Source organism: Vulpes lagopus, chromosome 10, assembly GCF_018345385.1.
Source record: "Vulpes lagopus strain Blue_001 chromosome 10, ASM1834538v1, whole genome shotgun sequence".
NCBI classification, from domain to species: domain Eukaryota; kingdom Metazoa; phylum Chordata; class Mammalia; order Carnivora; family Canidae; genus Vulpes; species Vulpes lagopus.
In genome coordinates this window covers 104,482,031-104,502,400 of record NC_054833.1, presented here as the reverse complement: position 1 = coordinate 104,502,400, position 20,370 = coordinate 104,482,031, and the positions used below count along the sequence as shown (strand labels likewise).

Sequence of the window (20,370 nt, the reverse complement as noted above, 5' to 3'; positions counted from 1 at the left end):
TGGCCCCTGAGTGTCGGTCACGTTAAATGCCTTGGGGGGTCGGAAAAAAAAAAACCCACGAAGCGTGCGGGCAGCCAAGGGGAACAGGCTTGGGTTGGGGGAGAGACTAAGGTTGGGCTACGGAGAGGGGGAACCTGCGGTGGAGCTGTGGTTGGGGGATGTGGGTTTTGTGGCTGAATTCAAAGGTGGGGTAAGAAACCAGGATCGGAGCTGACTGTCAGGGCGGAGTTCACAGGTCCAGGAAAGGTTAGGGCAGCGGGGAGGCCGCCGGCGCCGCAGACAGACCCACCGAGGGCCGCGGCTGGGTGGTCTCCGCGGCGCGAGGACGTCTGTGATTGGATGCTCCCTAGGCCCCGCCCCCAGACCCCTCTCCCCAAGCCCCGCCCACGCCGCCGGGCGCGCGCCTGGGGAGCGGGGAGGGGGACCGGGCTGGGGGAGGGGGAGGGGGAGAGGAGAGGAGAGGCTCGTGCACGCGCCCCGCTCGCTGCGGGTGCGCGAGCAGCGCGCTCCCGCCGCCCGCGTCGCCATCTTTTCCCCCTCCGTCTGTCTGTCTGCCTTGGCTTTGTCCGTCTGCAGCGCCGCCCCTCGGCTCCCCGCCACCGGCTCGGCTCGAAGCCGCCCTCCGCCTGCCGGGGCCCAGTCCCGAGAGCCCCGGCGCGGCCGGCCCGAGCTGCGGCCCGTGGCCCATTGTCCGGCGGTCCGTCTGTCCGGAGGCGGGGCCCAGGGACGCGGAGCGCCGCGGAGCGCCGAGGCGCCGGGTAAAAAAGACCCCCGTCTCCTTCCCTGCGGGGCTGGGCTGAGGATGCAGGGCCGCCTCGCCCTCCCCCGGCTCGCCGGCTGTCGGTCCTTTTGTCTGTCTGCGTCCGGGAGGGGGCCCGGGCTCGGCCAGGCGCCGACGCTGCCCCGGCGCCCGCGTCCAGAGGAGAGGCCGGAGCCGCCGGCTCCCCGCGGGCCGCCCCGCAGCCCCCCGGCGGCCTCGGGCGCGGGAGGGGCGGCCGGGTCGGGCAGGGCGGGGCTCGGCGCGGCGGCCCGGCGTCTGACAGGCGGGGGTGGGGCCGCGCGAGGGGCGGAGGGCGTGCGAGCGCCGACCCGGCGGCAGCCCCGGTCGCGGGCCGCCGAGCGCCTTCTAAATATAGATTTCAGCGGAGACTGTGCGGTCCGCGGGTTCGTCCGGGCCGCCTCGGAACACCTCTGGCTTTTGTCGGGAATTCCTGGGAATCTACCTGTGTCCGTGCCCGGAGAAGCCAAGGGACCTTCTTGGCCGACGGTGCACATGCTCCAGCCCCGGGCGAGCGGGCACGGGGTGCACAGCGAGGCCGCCGCGTGACCCGCTGCCTTGTCCTCTCCCTTTGGCAGATACAGATCCTGGGGTTCAGGCGAGTTTACTTTGCGCCGTGGGAACTGCACCAGAGCTGGAGGTGGGAGTGCACCCTCTTTTCTTAAAGCTTGGATTTCACCTGTTTTTTTTTTTTTTCATGCTCAAGTCTGTGGTGTGTTCTGGAAGCTGCAACCTAACACCTGTGGGAGAGCAGGGACCATGTTAAGGGGAGATGTTGCCCCCCCCCCACCCCCGAGGACTCTTAACCTCGTCCTGAAGACAAAGCTCCCTTGCTTTTTACATAGCATCCCTTGTAAGCCTGAATCTCACCGTTTACCTTTCTTCCCTCCCGTCCCGTTTTTTTCTTTTTCTTCCAGATGGTGATGTTCAGGCGGCTCTTCATTTACATTTTTTGTGTTGGTTTCAGATTCGGGCTTGGGAACTGAGGCAGTGTTAAAAGTAAAACCGGATGAGTGATCTTTAGGGCAGTGTGGCTATGAATTTTACTAGCTTTTATTGCCTGTAAGACTATTGTCTGACCTCTTGAGATCTTGCTGTGTAGTCAGGAATGCACTTACATTGCCATTTCTGTATGTATGTATTTTCTTTTTTTATTTTCAAGAGCCCACGACTCCACGGGCTTTCTTTTTTTGAGGGAGGAAAGGGTGCTTCCCCCCCCCTCCTTAATCCCTCAGGTGTGAAGTCCCTTTGGGTACCATCTGGTCAGTTCCCCATTTGGCCACTAGGAGGATAGTGAGATGCCGTGGACGCTGCCTATTTAAATATGCAGATGATCATCTCTGTTTATCTCTGTTTCTGACTTGGAGCTTTAGTATTGAACTGTTGCCTCACCAGGATGATCTGAATTGAGCCTGTCTCAAGTTATTTGGCCTTCTTTCAGTATCTCACAGTTTCAATTTCTGATCTCAATGAAGAGAAAATTTAAAGATTAGTTAATATTTTTCCCTATATAATAGAGAGGTGCAGCTCTGCAAGTTTTAGAAAAAAATGATAGACAAACTGCGTTTTATTCAACTCTCTACTTTGTGATTCTCCAGAGTTATAGGAAAAGACTCAAAGTGAATATTCCTTTACTGCTTCCATGAATAAAGTAACTGCTCGGTTAGAAAGAAATGATTTATCCAAACAAAACTTAGGACGGAGAATACATACCATTAGCACTCAGCATACTGCCCTCTAACTAGTTAAAATTGACTTTTACTGTATACATTTGGAGTTGGGTTTTTTGTTGGGTTTTTGTTTTTTGTTGTTGTTGTTGTTTAATTAAAGGTCTGAAAAAGAACTGTGTTTAATATGCAGATATGATAGAAGACTGCCTGAAAGCTGCTTCCTTTGCCACTTCCTGTGGAGGCCTGTCTTTGCCATTTGCGGTTTCTTTCTTCTTTTGGTAAGGGGAGGCAGGATCTGATTACAGGTCTGAGGTCCTTTCTAGCTAGGAGTTAGTTGGCATAACAGGAGAAGAGTCTTCACTAACTGGAGAGCAAAGTATAGTTAGCAATTGCCTCTCTTAGTGCCTCCTAAGGTATTAAACTACTTGCTTATTCAGTGTAAGTACAATTTGAAAAGGCAGGGAACTGGAAGAAAATTTAGAGGGTGACCAGATCCATATTCTTATTTTTGGTAGAAAAGGGAATCTCTCTTTTTTAATTTGTCTGTTTATTCACTGTGCCTTTCATAGAAAATTTCACAGTTTTAACTACTAATCCATTTCAGACTCTCTAACAACACTTACTGCTGGGAAAGTCTTTCTTATAAACTAACTGGGAACCTCCATGCTTAAGTATCTGTTCTCTCCAATTTCAGGGGAGCAGATGCAGGTCTCTGCAGCACTTCTGTTTTTGGGGAGCTTTTCTCTTTGCTCTTCCCACTAATCTCTTTGCTACATAGAGGCTGCATTGAAAGGAAGCACTAAAGTTATTAACTTTGACTGCCACTCTGTTAGCCGGGCCAGACTGATGTTCCACACTGGAGGTTGAATTACTACTCAACAGTATGGAGTGCATCTGACTCTTCTGGTGAGAGCTCATCTTCAACATTGGAAGCCTGATTTGATTTAGTGCCCTGTCATCCACAGTGCGCAGCACTGTGCCGACTTCACTAGATAGGGGCTCTGTTTCCCCTGTTGATTGCATTGATAGATGCCTAAAAGTTTTGCGACGTTTCGTGCCTCACAGAGGTGTGATGCTTTGTCACCTCCAGACAAGGTAACTTTTTGAAAAAAACCTCTGGAGGCTCCCGGTTGTTCAGATTGCAGGGTTTGACTTGCAGTGGGCGTGGAACATGTGAGCTGCCACCCTCCTTGCCTTCCTTTTGCTTCCTTTTGCATTTATGGGGGTTACCCCCTTTGAACCTGCAGTGCTTCTAAAGCTGTTTGCCTGAGTTTTTTGCTTCATTTTCTATCCTATGATCTTGATCATGATCACTTAACAGTATTCTGGATTCCACAGATAGATTTAGAGTGGAATTCTCTAAATCCTTTGAAGGAGTTCCCTCTTAAACTTCTTGGGACCTTGATGTTATGCTAGAAATCTATTCTTTTCTTTTTTTGAATCAATTATTTATAACTGGTGAGTTTTGTATGCTCAATGATTATTTTTAAGTCTTTTTAATTTTGTCTAATTTTGTTTATTTTCTGGGAAAAAAGACATGTGCTAACAATATCTTTTTTATTATAGGTCAGCATCCTGCAAGGAGGTAGTAACATATCCAGTTGTGAAACTGGGAAAGGCCAGAGCTCTTGGATTGGGGAAACATGTCCCGTCGGAAACAGACAAATCCGAATAAAGTTCACTGTGAGTACTGGGTTTTGTCTTCTGGAACCTGGGAACATTGAGGGTTGAAATGAAAGAGTAATCTGAATTTAGGTGAAAGGCTCACACTAATTTGTGAAGGAAAAAAGGGCTAAAGAGGTTGAACATGATAGGTTTAAAGTGTGTCTAGTTGCTGGAGGAGGTTTTAGAAATCTGCTTTAGTATGTGCACTTGTTTCATCCTTAGTATTCACATTTACAAACATTTATAAGATATCTGTACAATGTCTTGTGCTAGATGCCAGGGCTGTAAACCAATGTAAGGATATATAAACCGATAATGTAGCCACATACATAAAATAATATCTAAAAACACAAGTAGTATATGCTGAGTATCATATAAGGGTGCTGCAGACTGTGTATACTACAGAAGGTGAAGAAGAGAGTTCCATGGACTGAGGTAGCAGGGAATGCATCATGGAAGAGGCTCTAGACTGTGAACTTGAACTGGGCCTTAGAAGGTAGGAAGTGAATTTTTAAAAAAGGAAGAAGGAAGAGGTAAAATTAGGTAGGGGAAATGATGTGAGCAAAGATACAAGAAGGAATGCACAGGGGTGCTTGGGTGGCTGAGTCAGTTGAGCTTCTGACTCTTGATTTTGGCTCAGGTCATGATCTCAGGGCCATGGTATTGAGCCCCACATTGCGCTCCGTGCTCAGCTCAGGGAGTTGGCTTGGGATTCTCTCTCTCCCCCTCTGCCCCTTACTCTGCTTTACATGCGTTCTCTATCTCTCTCTGTCTTCCTCTAAAATAAATAAATAAAATCTTAAAAAAAAAAAAGGAATGCACATATTTAGGGGATAAGGAAACTTTGTATGAAGTAGAAGCTTTATTTGTCCAGATGTCATAGGACATGAGATGAGGTTGGAGATGTTTAACTCTACATTGTAGAGGCCTGAAGGCCAGTCCAAGTTCATAGTTCATACTGTGGGCTATAAGGAAGTACTGACAGTTTTCAAGCAGAGCAACTGGAGTGACATTTAGAATGCAGTGTTTTAGGACGACAAAGCAGTGTGTGGGATAGATCACACAAGATAAAGACTGGTAACAGGAAAACCAGGTATGCACTATTGCCTTGCATTGTTTCTCAGAAGTTTTCTATATTTGTTTTATTTCATCCATAAGACTGGGTAATTCTAGAGGGCAGAGACTATGTCCCACTCATACTTCCTGCTATTCCTCTCTACTTCTAGCACTGCTTATAGGGGATGTTCAAAAGTGCCTTTAAAAAAATTTTTTTTTAAAGATTTTATTTATTCATTCATAGAGACACACAGAAAGAGGCAGAGACACAGGCAGAGGGAGAAGCAGGCTCCATGCAGGGAGCCTGATGTGGGACTTGATCCCGGGTCTCTGGGATCACGCCCTGGACTGAAGGTGACACTAAACTGCTGAGCCACCCGGGCTGCCCAAAAGTGCCTCTTTAAATTAACACTAATATATTTTTTTAAGATTTTATTTATTTATTCATGACAGAGAGAGAGAAAGAACGAGAGAGAGAGAGAGAGGCAGAGACACAGGCAGAGGGAGAAGCAGGCTCCATGCAGGGAGCCCGACGTGGGTCTCAATCCTAGGTCTCCAGGATCACGCCCTGGGCTGAAGGTGGCGCTAAACCGCTGAGCCACCGGGGCTGCCCTAAATTAACATTAATATATCAGTGCAGATTTGATATAGTTAACCAGTTTCCTATGATCTGGGCAGATAAGCATCTTTACCCAAATATTTAAAAAAGAGACCAATAGCACCCTATTATTATGAACTAACTAAATAAGGTACAGCAACATCTGCAAGAATTCAGTGGCATAACATATGACAGGTTTTTTCTTGAGGAAAGAACTCTACATATGAGAGGATAGATTGGTCAAGGAGTTAGATAAAAGGATTAAAATTTATTAAAAACGTACTGTATGCCAGGTACTATGTACCTTAACTTACTGGGTAATTTTAAGAGTGAGAAAGATAACAGTAGGAACAGAAGAATCAGGAGAGCTTCAGCATTGTATAGGTTAATGAGTTTAGATTAATACACAATTTTTCAACTTAAGTCCTATAAAAGTTTTATAATAGAGCAAGTTTGATGCTCCTAGGAGAATATTATGGAATAGGTGGATGTGGAAGTCTAAATATAAAGGTGAGTGAGTGGTTTAGGAAGAGTTTAGAAATTGCTGCTATAACAGTGAAATGTAGTTGGCCTGAATGTGAGGATTGTCAAGAGGAATATCTCTGGCCTACGTAATCCAGTATAGAGGTTTAGGAGGATTGTCTTCTCCTCTCTGGTTGAAAATGAGTATTAGGGCAGCCTGGGTGGCTCAGTGGTTTAGCGCCGCCTTCAGCCCAGGGCCTGATGCTGGAGACCCGGGATTAAGTCCCATATCAGGCTCCCTGCATGGAGCCTGCTTCTCCCTCTGCCTGTGTCTCTGCCTCTGTCTCTCCCTGTGTCTCTCATGAATAAATAAATAAAATCTTAAGAAAAAAAAAGAAAATGAGTATTAATTAAAGACATGGATGTGACCCTAAGAAGGCAGGGCAGGAAAGGTACTCTCAGTAAGAGATAAGGGGGTCACAGATAAGGCAATCAGAGGAGTTGGACATTTACCTATAAAAGCCACCTGTCCAAAGAGACTTGGTTAGATTTAAGGAGAGTAGGCCTTAAGAGAGTGGCGGAGATGAGGGCATGATCATGATAAGGCCAGAGGAAGCTAGTAGAGGCCTGTATGGCCTTTGCCTGCATCCATGGAGCATCCCCTGAATCTCCTCCCACCATAGCCGAACCAAGGATGAACTGGTATTGGTTCAGAAAACAGATGGACAGGGCAGCCTGGGTGGCTCAGCAGTTTAGTGCCACTTTCAGTCCAGGGCCTGATCCTGGAGACCCAGGATCGAGTCTTGTGTCTGGTTGGGCTCCCTACATGGAGCCTGCTTCTCCTTCTGCCTGTGTCTCTGCCTTTCTCTCTCTCTGTGTCTCTCATGAATAAATAAATAAAATCTTAAAAAAAATAAAAACAAAACAGAAGGACAAATAGGCCATGGAGAAGAGACTATCACGTATCCACAGTGGCAGAAATAGTTTCCAGAGCAAGTGAACATCATACTGTGGTGGAGTGGGTGGGACTATGAGGACTTTGTGGTAGGGACCATTAGGAGGGCTGTGAACAGAAATGTTTAGCTGTAACTAAAAAGCAGACCCACCGGGAGGTGCTGTTTTCAGTGATGCATTTGGGAAGGGAACTATGGAGGCTTCTCAGGTAATAGACTAAGTCTGACTACCAAAGAAAAGACACTAAGATTCCCTGGTTTCTCAGGACTTTCTACTTATTAACTATTTGGGGACTGAAGCTGATCCTCCTTTTTCAAAAAGGCATCTTCTCATTGCCCATGACAATAATGGCAAGTAGGAATAGGTAATTTCAGTCTGCTGGCCACTTGGGTCTCCTCTTCCCTTGCAGTGAAATGGAACCAATCAAATGTATTGAATTTAATGCTGCTCATCTATTTAAAGTAAATGGAATGGACTGAAGGTCTGGGAGGCAAGAATGTCTGCACAAGTTTTGTTGAAATGTTAAAGCCAATCAGCACTCCAGTAGAGTAATGGCTGAGCTCCATTACATCTGCCTTCTGGGAAGAAGATTGTGGCGTGAAGCTCAAAGCGGGCCTAAAAGAATATATTAAGAATCCCACTGCTGTAGCCTGGCAGCATGTGTCACATCCACTTTAAAAGCCGACAGGCAGGCTGCACTGGCAGTTACTCAGCTTTCCTCAGGACTGCCTCTGTATCTAAATTACCATAATGATCTCTCCTTTCCTCAGAAACATCCAGAAATATTTCGTAGTTTCCTTAGTTCATTAACAGATTTGACACAGAGCTTTCTGAATAAAAAGCCCAGAATTGTTAGTCTCGGAGAAACTGCTGATGGGCTTTTAGATCTTCCTCATCTCACCTCCTCCTGAGTAAAAGTTTCTGTCAACTGTTTCTAGAGAGGTTGAAAATAGAGTCCCTTGTATACTCTCGTTTGGTGTGTTTATGCTAAGCAAACCACTAAAAACCTTAAGGCACTTTTGTTTTCAGATTGCAAAGTACAAACAAGACTAAAAACTTTGAACTCCAATACAAGCTTCTTGGCTTTTACAGAGGAATAGGAAAAAAAGCCTTTAAAGTTCCTTCTCTTCAAAAAGCACAACTTGTTTTGTCCTTGTTCGTTCTGTCAGCATCCTTGTGAGGTAAATGGCTGTGTTCCCAGCATGTGCTAGCACCTTGGGTTACAGATACTGTCAGCTGGAATGGAATCCTAAGGTTCTCATTCCCAAGACTAGCTCACTTTTTTTCTGAATTCGACATCTGGTCTTTTAGAATTTTTTTTCAGATGCTTTGCTTTACTTAACTTCAGTCAGCCAGAAATTGCATTTATTTAATTGCACCAAGGACTTAAAGCAGAGAATTGTAAGATCTTTGCCTTTCTAGTAACTTTCATCCTGGGCTTTTCATCTGTTCTACAGACTTGGTTGGATGGCCTTGTTCTTGTCTGAGAAACAGTCAAATCAGACAAATAGTATCTTGATTTTATACCAAAAAGAAAAAAAAGCGGTGGCACCTTCCTTTTTACTGTAGAGCTTAGATGACTTGTTCTTAGCTATTAATAGATAAATAAATACCCATGTTAAATAAGATGGTTGCCCTACATTAATATCTAGAGACCTGAGGGTTTTTTTTTAACCTACTACAATAGTCTCAAGATAGAAGGAAAATAATAATTCTGCATTATAAAAGCAGGCAATTATATAACACTTCTTAAGCACCAGTATCTCTATGGATCACATTTGACTTGAGTTACTATGACATACTTTTAGGTATGTAAAAGGTATCACCACTTTCAGTATCATAGCGCAAAATATCACTGTCCTTTTATGAGAGGATAGTTCTGGACAGTGGGATTTAGAACTTAGGTAAATAGTGATTACTGGAAGATCATTCACATATCTTCTCCTGAGATATGCCAAAATCACTTTTTGAAAGATTTTTATATATTTTGCTTTATACTGATGTTTAAGATAGGAATAGCCCTGAGGAATGAATTTTACTTTACCCTTTTTCCCAAGTGAGGAATAGAAGCAAATATAAGAGCACAGCTTTTCTTTCCAAACTGACAAAAAGGAATAACAGAATTAATTTATTCCAACTATACTAAGTGGGATTGCCAGCAAAAGTCGTAGATAGGGCCATCATATGGAATAGACTCTCCTCTGTTCTGTGAAGGCCTAAATATCTAGACAATATCAATAGACAAAAAATTTGAGCTCAAGTTGGTACATCTAAACTGAATTACTAGTTGATCTTGAAAAGCACTTATTCTTTTAGAGGCCCTTCTACTAATCTAATGGTAATTACCTATTAAGGGGAAAAAAGTATTCTTCACGCATTATAAACCTAGGTTGTTTCTTTAGAGATGAGAAGTGTCATTGATGAGAATGGTCTGCCCCTTGATAATTATCTGCTGGTATATAACATGTTCCTTAGTGCCATTTCTGCCCATGGTTTCTAGGTCTGAAAGCATGCATCTACCCAGAAGAATTCAATAACTAGTCCAGTTGGCCATGGTCTTGTGGTTACAGTGCAACCACCATGAAGAAAAATATTTTCCTTCTGCAGAAAGGATAAGGAGGTGCTTATAACAGCATTCATGTTTTGCTTTCCTTAGCAGTAATTTATATCCAGCTTGTGATTGTGATATTTTGAAAATGAATTTAAAGTAGCTTATTTTTCTTTTACTTGAGGGTTGTGTGGCTAGAAGTTCACTTGAACCCTCACCACCTCTCCTCCTACTCACATTATCAATCAGAGTAGCCCTGGGGTTAGTCTCACCTCAGCATGGTAACTCATCACAGGGTATCAGAACCATCAAAATGATGGGCTCCTTTGTCATTTACTGGCCCTGAGAATATTATTTTGGTATTTGAAGTGTAGCATGAGTTACTTATGGTATGATGGTAATATTATCGCTAGGACCAGAGCCATTCTTCTCACACAGAGACAAGCATTTGTTTTCAGCAAAACTACTTTGATGAACCATCTAACCTGCTTACATCTCTCTTAGCAGTTTAAAAATATGGATATTAGAGCTGTACAGACCTGGTTCGAATACTTTGCTCTACTATAAACTTTAGTTTTCTCTTAAGTAAAATATGGGTAGGAATACCTACCACATAGAGATTGGCAGAGAATTAAGATAAAAACTATAGGGATCCCTGGGTGGCGCAGCGGTTCGGCGCCTGCCTTTGGCCCAGGGCGCGATCCTGGAGACCCGGGATCGAATCCCACATCAGGCTCCCGGTGCATGGAGCCTGCTTCTCCCTCTGCCTGTGTCTCTGCTTCTCTCTCTCTGTGACTATCATAAATAAAAAAAAAAAAAAAAAAAAAAAAAGATAAAAACTATAAAGCACTTAACATAGAGCCTGGAACTAGGACATACCAAACAGTAGTTATTATTAGTGTTTAGCACTTAGGATATGGACACTCACTGAATTTTTGCCGAATAAATGCCTAAGTGAATCACATGAAGCTTGCTTCACATCAGTTCTTTCATTGCCTGACAACGATAGCACAGGTCAACTGACCATTTCTCCTACCTCATTGTATCCTGTCTTGGAACCTGAGCCTGTTTACTTTCCTTTCTCTCCAGTAAGAAAGTGCCTGGCCTATTGTCAGACATTTCACTAGGGCTGTTTATTATTCTCTCTTGGTGGCTGGAGAATGGGGACTGTAGTTTCCACTCTGACTGAGATAATGGAAACCTCTAGAAACTCAATTCTTTTTTCTCCTTATGCCGGCCTTTTGGAAATAAAAGAGTACTTAAATGTTAACACTTCAGTAACCACACAGATTGTAGGCAGAGTTCATCGAAAGTAAATGCAGGGACACCTGGTGGCTCAGCTGTTGAGCAGCTGCCTTCGGCTCAGGGCGGGATCCTGGAATCCGGGACTGAGTCCCACATCAGGCTCCCTGTGAAGAGCCTGCTTCTCCCTCTGCCTATGTCTCTGCCCCCTCTCTCTGTGTCTCTCATGAATAAACAAATAAATTAAGAAAAAAAAAAGTAAATGCATACTCAAGGACAGGTCCGGGGCTTTTGGATATTTCATACAAGAAAAGAAGAAAGAAAAAAGACCACATTGACCAAGGAGACTAGATAAAATATTATTTTTTGTTAATTAGTTGGTGTGGTTCAGGAAGTTCATTCCTCAGCAAAAATGAGTTCGTATATTATCTGTTCTTTTAATTTATTATTCAACCAGTTGTTGATTTGCTTGTGGTTAATTCTGATAGACATAGGAGAAGCAAGGAAGAACTTCCAAACCATGTCTTGAAAGGAGGGTGGCTGAAAGATGAGATTAGAGAGATTGTTGTTTGGAAGGATTATTCGAAGCAGTTGTTTATAGTCAGAGATAGACACTGAGTCAGGGCCATAATGTTAGTACACTAAGATTCAGAAATTGTGCCCAGATATGTTGCCCTTTTTATCATCCTATCACTTTGCCTCTTCTGCCTCTCTCACCAATCCTGATGGAAGGTTATAAATGGAATTGAGATTCTGAATCTAAATTTGTAAAGTAGCAATTGATAACCTTTTGAAAGGACTCAAGATTAGGAGGATTTAAGCAAGTTACACTTTCTAGAGCATCTGGCTTACTACCCAGGAAGAGTAGCCATGCCCAGAAATTCTAGGAAGCAGCAAGCTGACTTAGAGATGAATGACCCCACCATAGGGTACCTGCCTGTCTCCTACCTTTGAATGGTCTGACTTTTCAACCAGCTTGCCTGGGGATTTATGCTGCCCAGCTGGTGGCCTGACTATTTTTCCTTGTGACCACCAGGGGATCAAGTATTTGCTGGGCTAGAAGAGCAAGCCCGCCAGGCGATGATGAAAACTGATTTTCCTGGAGACCTTGGCAGTCAGCGACAAGCTATCCAACAACTAAGAGATCAGGACTCCAGTAGCAGTGAGTTCTGCACCTTCTGGTAATGACTCAGGGCAATGGGAGAAGAATTATCAGAGTGTGTGTGCTCTGGGGATTGTGCATGGGGGTTGGGAGGAAGATATGAAGATTTGTGGATCCTCAGTGTTTCCAAAGGTGCTCTAAGTTATATGAGCATATGCTTATCCAGAGAGAGGACAGGTTTGGCATTATTTTTTTTTAACCCATGGACTGCAGTAGTTGGTGCAGTACCATACACAGACAGGTTTGTGATGACTGTGATAGGTGCATAGGGATAATTAGTACTCAACCTGTCCCTGGGTTAGGCCAAATGAAAAGAAGAGAATCTCTGTCTCCTAGAGTCTGTATACTCACAACAAAATGTAAAGAGTGGCATTAATGAAACTTTTGCTTGAGTACCCAGTTTAATGTTACACAAGAAGATTTGCTTACTGATGAGATTATGCATCATATAAAATGCTAAAGTCAGAGCACCTGACTGGCTCACTCGGTAGAACAGGTGACTCTTAATCTTGGAGTCAAGAGTTTGAGCCCCACAGTGGGTGTAGATATTAAAAAAATAAATTTTTTAAAAAAGGAAATAAAATGCTAAAGCCAAGGTCTTCCCACACCAAGTCCTAAGAAAATTCTGGAAAGAGATGGAAAAGACAGTGGCTGGTAACTAGCTGAACTTCATGGATCATCTGCCCCATGACCTGCCTGAACAAATATATTTGAGATGTATTATTTCCTAGGATGATTTCCATACTTTACTAATCATATCCATCTGATATTGGTTGGTATTACTGTCAATTCAGAGTGACATTTTTTATTTTTCTCCACATTTGGGGTTGAAGAGTAACAGAAGGAAAGAGTTCAGCAGCCTTCTAGGAACCATAGTTTCCACTCAAACTAATAATTTAGCAACAAAAAACCAATAATAATTTAGCATCTAATTGCTTAGGTACAGAAAAATGAAACCAAAGATTTCTAGAAAACCTCTGGGAACCACCAGCTTGAGTAACAGGATAGGAACAGCAACATCTATAAAGTCTAATAGGTTTCCATTCTGGAAAAGCTGCATCATCCTTCTAGAAGGCATACTTACTTTTTAAAAATATTTTTAGTAGAGAGCTATGTTTGGATTTTTGATCAGTCATGTAATGTGTTTGATACAATGTTGTCTTAGATTAAGTTTACAAAAAAAAAAAAAGATTAAGTTTACAAATATTCCAGATAAACTGGTGAGAAAATATGGTATGATTTAATCTGTTCCAATCTTTCATTATTGAGATGAATTCAGATGAAAGCTTTGGGCTAGGGAATAAGGCATACATACCATAGATGTTCCAGGGCCCAAATCCAGTCCACCAGGCTGGTGGAATATTTAATAGGAACACACGTAACTACTAGCAGATGATCTGGTTAGATTTTTCTTTGAAGAGAAGGAATGTAGTCAGTTTTGCCCAGATAATGGTGGATTTAAACATTACATAGGGATAGCAGAGAGAAGACAAGCACTGTTAGCTAGGGAAGCTGAGTCTCACAGGTGCAAGTCTACCTTGTATTTCTCTTGCTCACAGTCCGGCCCAGGAATCCAGGATCTAAGTGTGGTTGGGATGGGACTGGGGTCTCACAGCTTTCCTAGGCTTTGCGTCCTCTTGTGATCTTCAAGATACTAGCACTTCTTGTTTTCCTTTTCAGAAAAAACTCCTTTTTTTTATTGTGGCGTTTAAAAAATCTCCCCCCCCCCATTTTATAAGTAATAGGGGAAAACATCAGCCCACAAAATCCTTGCAGATCCCCCAGCCACAGGCAGACCTCCCCATAGCCACATCCTAGCCCCTAAATGAAAGCAAACTCAAATTTTTAGTCACAAGAAATTAGATTTCATCCTATAGAATGGCTTGTTCCCCTCCACTTAATGCAGTCAGTTATCTGTCAGATAATCCAGAGAACCAACAGAAACAATGGATTTATTTAGCCTAGAATTCCGAGTTACTAGTGGAGTAAGAGCACAGAGTCAGGTGGCACAACAAATGGCCTAAGGTGGTTTACTGTGCTCTTTTTACCATCGGACTGAACAAGCTTTTCCCTAGAGGGTGACATCATTTTTAACTAATTAACTACTGCCTCCTTTATAAATAAGAGGAAGGAAAAACTTGCTGGTTTTTCTCTAAGTGTGCCTTAGGGTTTGTTGGGAGAGAAAAGATTAGTGGGACTCAGAATATACTAGTATATGTGATACCATGGAAAAATTGTGCAGGGGGTTATGGAGAAAAATAAGTAATAAAATCATTGAGAAATGTGGGTAAGTCAGAGGTGGTGTGTTGTGGGAATGAGCATGGTGTGAGATGCTTGGAGGTGTGATTTCAAGTATGAGATATTTGGAAATCGTGTGTAAGAAGAATTACTTTTATGATAATATAAGGGTCCAATAACTATCTTTTAATGCAGTTTTGCCTCAGATTTTCTCTGTAGTATAAATGACATTATAAACAATAGCTATAGCTCTTCCACTTAACATGATTTGTACCCAACTATATAAGCTTTACATTGATACCTACTCTATTATGGAAGATCTGAAAATGTTTTCCATTATAGCTACAAACCCTAAGGTGGAAAGCAACTCAAGATGTATTCATGCAAAATCAGAACAAGTGACCAATTTGTATGTTCCAGGTGACAGTGAGGGTGATGAAGAGGAGACCACACAAGATGAAGTCTCTTCCCACACATCAGAGGAAGATGGAGGGGTGGTCAAAGTGGAGAAAGAGTTAGAAAATACGGAGCAGCCTGTTGGTGGGAATGAAGTGCCAGAGCATGAGGCAAGTGACAACGGCTCCCAAGCCCAGGAGGTTTGAGCCACAGTAATGGTCTTGCCTCTGGTGGCCTCCTGGGCCTTCATGTGAAGCCTGTCTTCCTTCACAGCTCCATTTATCCAAACCTCACACACAACTCCCAACACACCAGCTTTCCTATTTACCCATATATCACTAACCCTAGCACGGCCTCCCTACTTCTTTCCAGACAGAACATCACTTTTGCAAGACTATCAGCCAACTTCCTGAAGTCTCCTCTTGCAAATATAAGTCAGAGTGTTACCTGAGGTGCTCTCTTCTCTTTAAATTGTTTCCTGAGGATTCCTGCAAGAAGCACAGCAGGAGGGAAGCTAATCCTGAGAGGGGGTAAAATAGATCAGTTCTCCCTGGGGCAGCCCCTATGTCCTCAGGGCAGGAAGCCTTGAAGAAAATGAAGATAGGAGCAAATGTGATTCCCTTCCCCTATTACTTTTCCCTTTGGTCCATAATAGGAACCTAAGGATAACATGTGATATCAGGTTGTGTTCCTTTTAACAGGATACCCTGTTAAAAGAAGTAGGGGCAGGGCAAAGAGTGGTAAACAGTCTTAATGAATTGCCTGCTTGTTGAATTGCAGGTCACGGGGAACTTGAATTCTGACCCCTTACTTGGAATCTGCCAGTGTCCCCTCTGCCAGCTAGACTGTGGGAGTCGGGAGCAGCTGATTGCTCATGTGTACCAGGTATGGGCTGGGGAGCCACACACTCCAGAACATGAATGCCAGCAGCTTGTTTAGCTTTTGCTTCCAGCTCCCAGGGGAACCTTAGGTTGTGGCTTCCAGTAAGACTCCACTCTAGTCCCCAGAATGTTTTAGAGAATAAGTGGGATATGTTGGGTAAAGCTGTTCTGGGTTCCCAAGCAGATGCACTATGAAAATTAAGTATTTTTTTTTCAAAGTTACTTAATGTTTTTTCTTTTTTTTCTTTTTTTCTTTCTTTTTACGAGAGGGGGTGGGGGAGGAGCAGAGGACAAGAGAGAATCCTAAGCAAGGCTCCACTCCTAGCAATGGAGCCCAACTCCAGGAGGGTTGGATTCAGTCTCACAACCCTGAGATCATGACCTGAGCTAAGATCAAGAGTCAAGCCCTTAACCAATTGAGCCACCTAGGTGCCCTAATGCATATTTTAAATAGTGAAATAGAAACTAACATCTGTTAAAAATGAGGGCTTTGTTTTTTTGTTTTTTTGTTTTTTTTTTTTAATTTTTTTATTTATTTATGATAGTCACAGAGAGAGAGGCAGAGACACAGGCGGAGGGAGAAGCAGGCTCCATGCACCGGGAGCCCGATGTGGGATTCGATCCCGGGTCTCCAGGATCGCGCCCTGGGCCAAAGGCAGGCGCCAAACCACTGCGCCAGGGTTCCCTGAGGGCTTTGTTTTAAAGAGGAAATAATGAGTTAACATAAAAGTTTTTATGATACTAGAAAAAGTATAAATGAGGGGATCAGAAAAACACAAATTTTTGTGCTCTTTTTGCCCCTGATCCAATTGCAGAGCACCTGTGTCTTGTGATCTATATTAGAAAGGCATTAGCACACATGCAGCCTGGGTTTTACCATAATGATAGTTGATTCATGAAAAGAGGCTTTTCTTTAGAAGATTGTTTTTAAAAGATTTATGAAAAGACAGGACAAAATGCTTTTGGATACCAGTCTTCCCAGCCAGCTTCTGCAGTTGGCCTTCACTGCTCCCTTGACAGACACCTGTGAGGTAAGCAGATAGAAATTATCCCAGGCATGAATTCTTCACAGGTTTTGAAGAGGGCTCTGGCTCTGGCGCCTTATTGTTCACCAAGCCAGCCACATGTTCCAGAATATAGTCAAAACTCAAACTAATGAAATCTGAAACCATAATCTGAATGGTCTGGCCCTTCTGAAGGCCTGTTAACACAAGAGACTTCCAGGTGCTAAGCAGGGAGCATACTTGCAAATCCCTTGTCTGAGACTAAGGAAAGGGGATTTTCCCAGAAAGCAGTTTCTGAGTGGGCATAGATTTTATTAAAAGTAGCATGAGTTTACAGATTAAGGCTCTGTTTTACAGCACACTGCAGCAGTGGTGAGCGCCAAGAGCTACATGTGTCCTGTCTGTGGCCGGGCCCTAAGCTCCCCAGGGTCATTGGGTCGTCACCTCCTAATCCACTCGGAAGACCAGAGGTCTAACTGTGCTGTGTGTGGAGCCCGTTTTACCAGCCATGCCACATTTAACAGGTTAGCTGGTCACCTAACCCTCTTGCTCTGGGAGCAAATTATCGGGTATGGTTCTGCTTTCCCAAATCAAGAGAAAAGCTATAAATAGGTAATGCAAAGGCAACTGACTCTTTGGAAATACAAGTGATAAAGCTAGTAAATATGTCCATTTTATTAGTTATCCCCAAAGAGAAATGAATTCTCTTTGAATCCTATCCATTTCTTTCCCCTGAAAATATTCTTATTTTCATCTAGAAAGAGATGATTGGGCGGCAGGGGGAGTCCAATAACATTCATGATAAAGCTTGGGGAAAGAAGTTACAGGGTGCTGAGAGTCCCCTGATGTGAGGACATAGTCTGTACTGTGTCCCAGAAGACTGGAAGTATGTGAATTGTGTCCTAGTTCCATTTGCCTGGGGTACTCTACAGAGTTGGCCAGGGCAGGAGGGGTTGAGCCAGTGGACTCCCTTACAGGCAAGCTTCCATCTCAAGAAGGACTGCCCTACACAGCTCTTACAAACACCATCAGCCAGCTGGAATGAAAACTGCACATTTGTGGGGGATATCTGGCATTTCGCTCAGTCTCTACCTCAAGGAGGGCTTTAAAACTTGGTAGACCCCCTAGCTCAGAGAAGGTGCTGGGTAGGAGAGATAGGAGAGGTCTCTCAAGTACTCAAATCTGACCCCTAGTGGTGAACTTGGAGCAACTGGCCTGATGGGACCAGCATGAGTCTGAGCTGGATACCTGAGCCTTGCTAGGAGACACTAACCATCCAAAATTTTTGTATTCCAGTGAGAAACTCCCTGAAGTACTTAACATGGAATCCCTACCCCCAGCCCATAGTGAGGGCCCCTCCAGTGCTGAGGGGAAGGACATTGCCTTTAGTCCTCCAGTGTACCCTGCTGGAATTCTGCTTGTGTGCAACAATTGTGCTGCCTACCGCAAGCTACTGGAAGCACAGACCCCCAGTGTTCGCAAGTGGGCCCTACGCCGACAGAATGAACCTTTGGAGGTTCGGCTGCAGCGGCTGGAACGAGAGCGCACAGCCAAGAAAAGTCGGCGGGACAATGAGACCCCAGAGGAGCGGGAAGTAAGGCGAATGAGGGACCGTGAAGCCAAGCGCCTGCAGCGCATGCAGGAGACAGATGAGCAGCGAGCACGCCGGCTGCAGCGGGATCGAGAGGCTATGAGGCTGAAGCGGGCCAATGAAACCCCAGAAAAGAGGCAGGCCCGGCTCATCCGGGAGCGGGAAGCCAAGCGGCTCAAGAGGAGGCTGGAGAAAATGGACATGATGTTACGAGCCCAGTTTGGCCAGGACCCTTCTGCCATGGCGGCCTTAGCAGCCGAAATGAACTTCTTCCAGCTACCTGTGAGTGGGGTGGAGTTGGACAGCCAGCTCCTGGGCAAGATGGCCTTTGAAGAGCAGAACAGCAGCTCTCTGCACTGAACCCACCTGCCCTCCCACTCACCCAGGGCCACAGGGATCAGTGCTGCAGCCACCCACAGGGCCCTGTCCTTACTGCCAGAGGCAGGCCTGGGTGTGTTGCAGGTGGACCTAAACACTTCTTGCATGTGGGAGCAGGATGATGGGGTCAGCAGCAAGCCAGCTTAAGGCAGCTCTGGACAAGGGAGTAGGCACTCCAGAGACCTGGACTCCCAGCCCACTGCTGCAGGGCATGCTTATAGGACTGTGGGGCCCAGTGCGGCCCATGGAGTTGTGAGGGCAAATAAATTAATTTTATCTTTACTGGCCTTTTTCTGCTTTCCTCTCCATTTCATTCTAGCAAATGAAGTGATCTAGGAGAGACCTGGGTAGAAATTTTAGGCAGGGCCTTCTAGTGGATTGTTTTCTGAAGAGAAGGTGCTCCTTACATGTTTGGGCCTTTACAAGTTGATGAGGCATAAGTATGACATTAAGGAACCAACGCTAACTTTGTGAGGGTCCATTCCCACAACCCTAACGAAGATCATCTCTGATCCCAAAGGCCATTTAAACCTAGCTTTTTCCAAACGCAGAAGTAGACATCTAGCCTTCCCTCCTAACTGGCATTTTCTAAAGAGATGTGGTATTTAAGCTAGTTCCTGGCTACTTTTCCCAGCAGATTTCAGTTTGTCAAACTTTAAAAATTCTATCCTAGACAGAAGTCACGTTCATTCAGGAATATGTTCATAGAAATAGCTCTAATATTAAGGTCTATAGCACCAAGGAACTCTTGTTTGAGAGAAGAGATGATCCATTTTTTAATTTTTTTTCCCCAGAGCCAAAGTAGGATAAAACCCATTGAGAAAAATCCAGAATTAAAGTGAGATGAGAGCCCAAGTTGACAGTGGTCAAAGCCAGAGCAAAATGACCAGTTTGTATGTCTGCCAAACCAAGGAGGAGACAAGAGCTGAGGTCATTTCTAAAAAGTGTCTGTGATGGTACAGAACAAGTACAGAACTTTCCTTAGCCTGCACCAAAGGTTGTGTACAGTTTAGATAATTATAGATCTTGAGGTCCAGAAGGAAGTGCCCTAGTTAAGTTGTAGCCAGAAAAATAACTATGCCAGGAATGTAGACCTCTTCCAATATCATAACAAGGAAACTTGGACTCCTCTCTGACCTCCATCGGTTTAAGGCTATTTGGTAGTGTTAACTGACCCCCTTCCCACCACCAAGCTAGAGTTAATTCCTACCAGGCAGGCTGAAATATTTCTCTTATGGGAACACAAAAATTTTAATAAGCTTATTCCAAAGTACTGGACATTTGAAAGAGAGTACTTAAAATTAAGTCAAATGCCTGTCTCACAGAGCTCCATACTGAAGTCCTACTTGGGATGTTTCAAAATGGTTGAGCACTCCCTATGTGTCAAAGATTTTTCTGGGCATGTTACATAGATTATCTCCATTTAATTTTCACAACAAACTAGGAGTTAATACACTCAGAACCCCAATGCCTGGATTTAAAATGCTGTACTGCCATTGGAAAACTAACTTTGGGCAAGTTACTTAACCTGTCTTGGTTTCCCCAAACAAACACAAAATGGATCTAATAGTATCAGCAACAAATGACTATTAATATACAAAGTATATAATTAACATATTGATAATTAATATATGTAACTTAGGATAGTTTGTGGCACCTGGTAAGTGCTCAATAAATGTATCTGAGTCACAGTCCTGTATCTGAGTGTTTTGCCTCTTCCTCCTGGCAAGCTTTCTAGTTTAGAAGC

General features: G+C 44.1%; 1 protein-coding gene across 8 annotated transcripts; it reads left to right on the top strand.

Annotated features, from left to right (window-relative positions):
• Positions 1-453: 453 nt before the first annotated feature.
• ZNF821 (zinc finger protein 821) lies at positions 454-18,910 on the top strand. Of its 8 annotated transcripts, none has more exons than XM_041770655.1 (9): positions 454-758; positions 1,485-1,631; positions 2,639-2,726; positions 4,015-4,131; positions 12,010-12,135; positions 14,794-14,939; positions 15,550-15,654; positions 17,012-17,178; positions 17,951-18,910. In XM_041770655.1, the coding sequence occupies exons 4-9, from the start codon at positions 4,092-4,094 to the stop codon at positions 18,603-18,605; spliced, it is 1,239 nt and encodes a 412-aa protein (XP_041626589.1). In that variant the 5' UTR covers positions 454-758; positions 1,485-1,631; positions 2,639-2,726; positions 4,015-4,091; the 3' UTR covers positions 18,606-18,910. The 8 variants fall into 8 exon arrangements, with proteins under 8 accessions (XP_041626589.1, XP_041626587.1, XP_041626590.1 ...); XM_041770653.1 differs by lacking the exon at positions 1,485-1,631 and adding an exon at positions 1,357-1,418; XM_041770656.1 differs by lacking the exon at positions 1,485-1,631.
• The last annotated feature ends 1,460 nt before the right edge of the window (positions 18,911-20,370 follow it).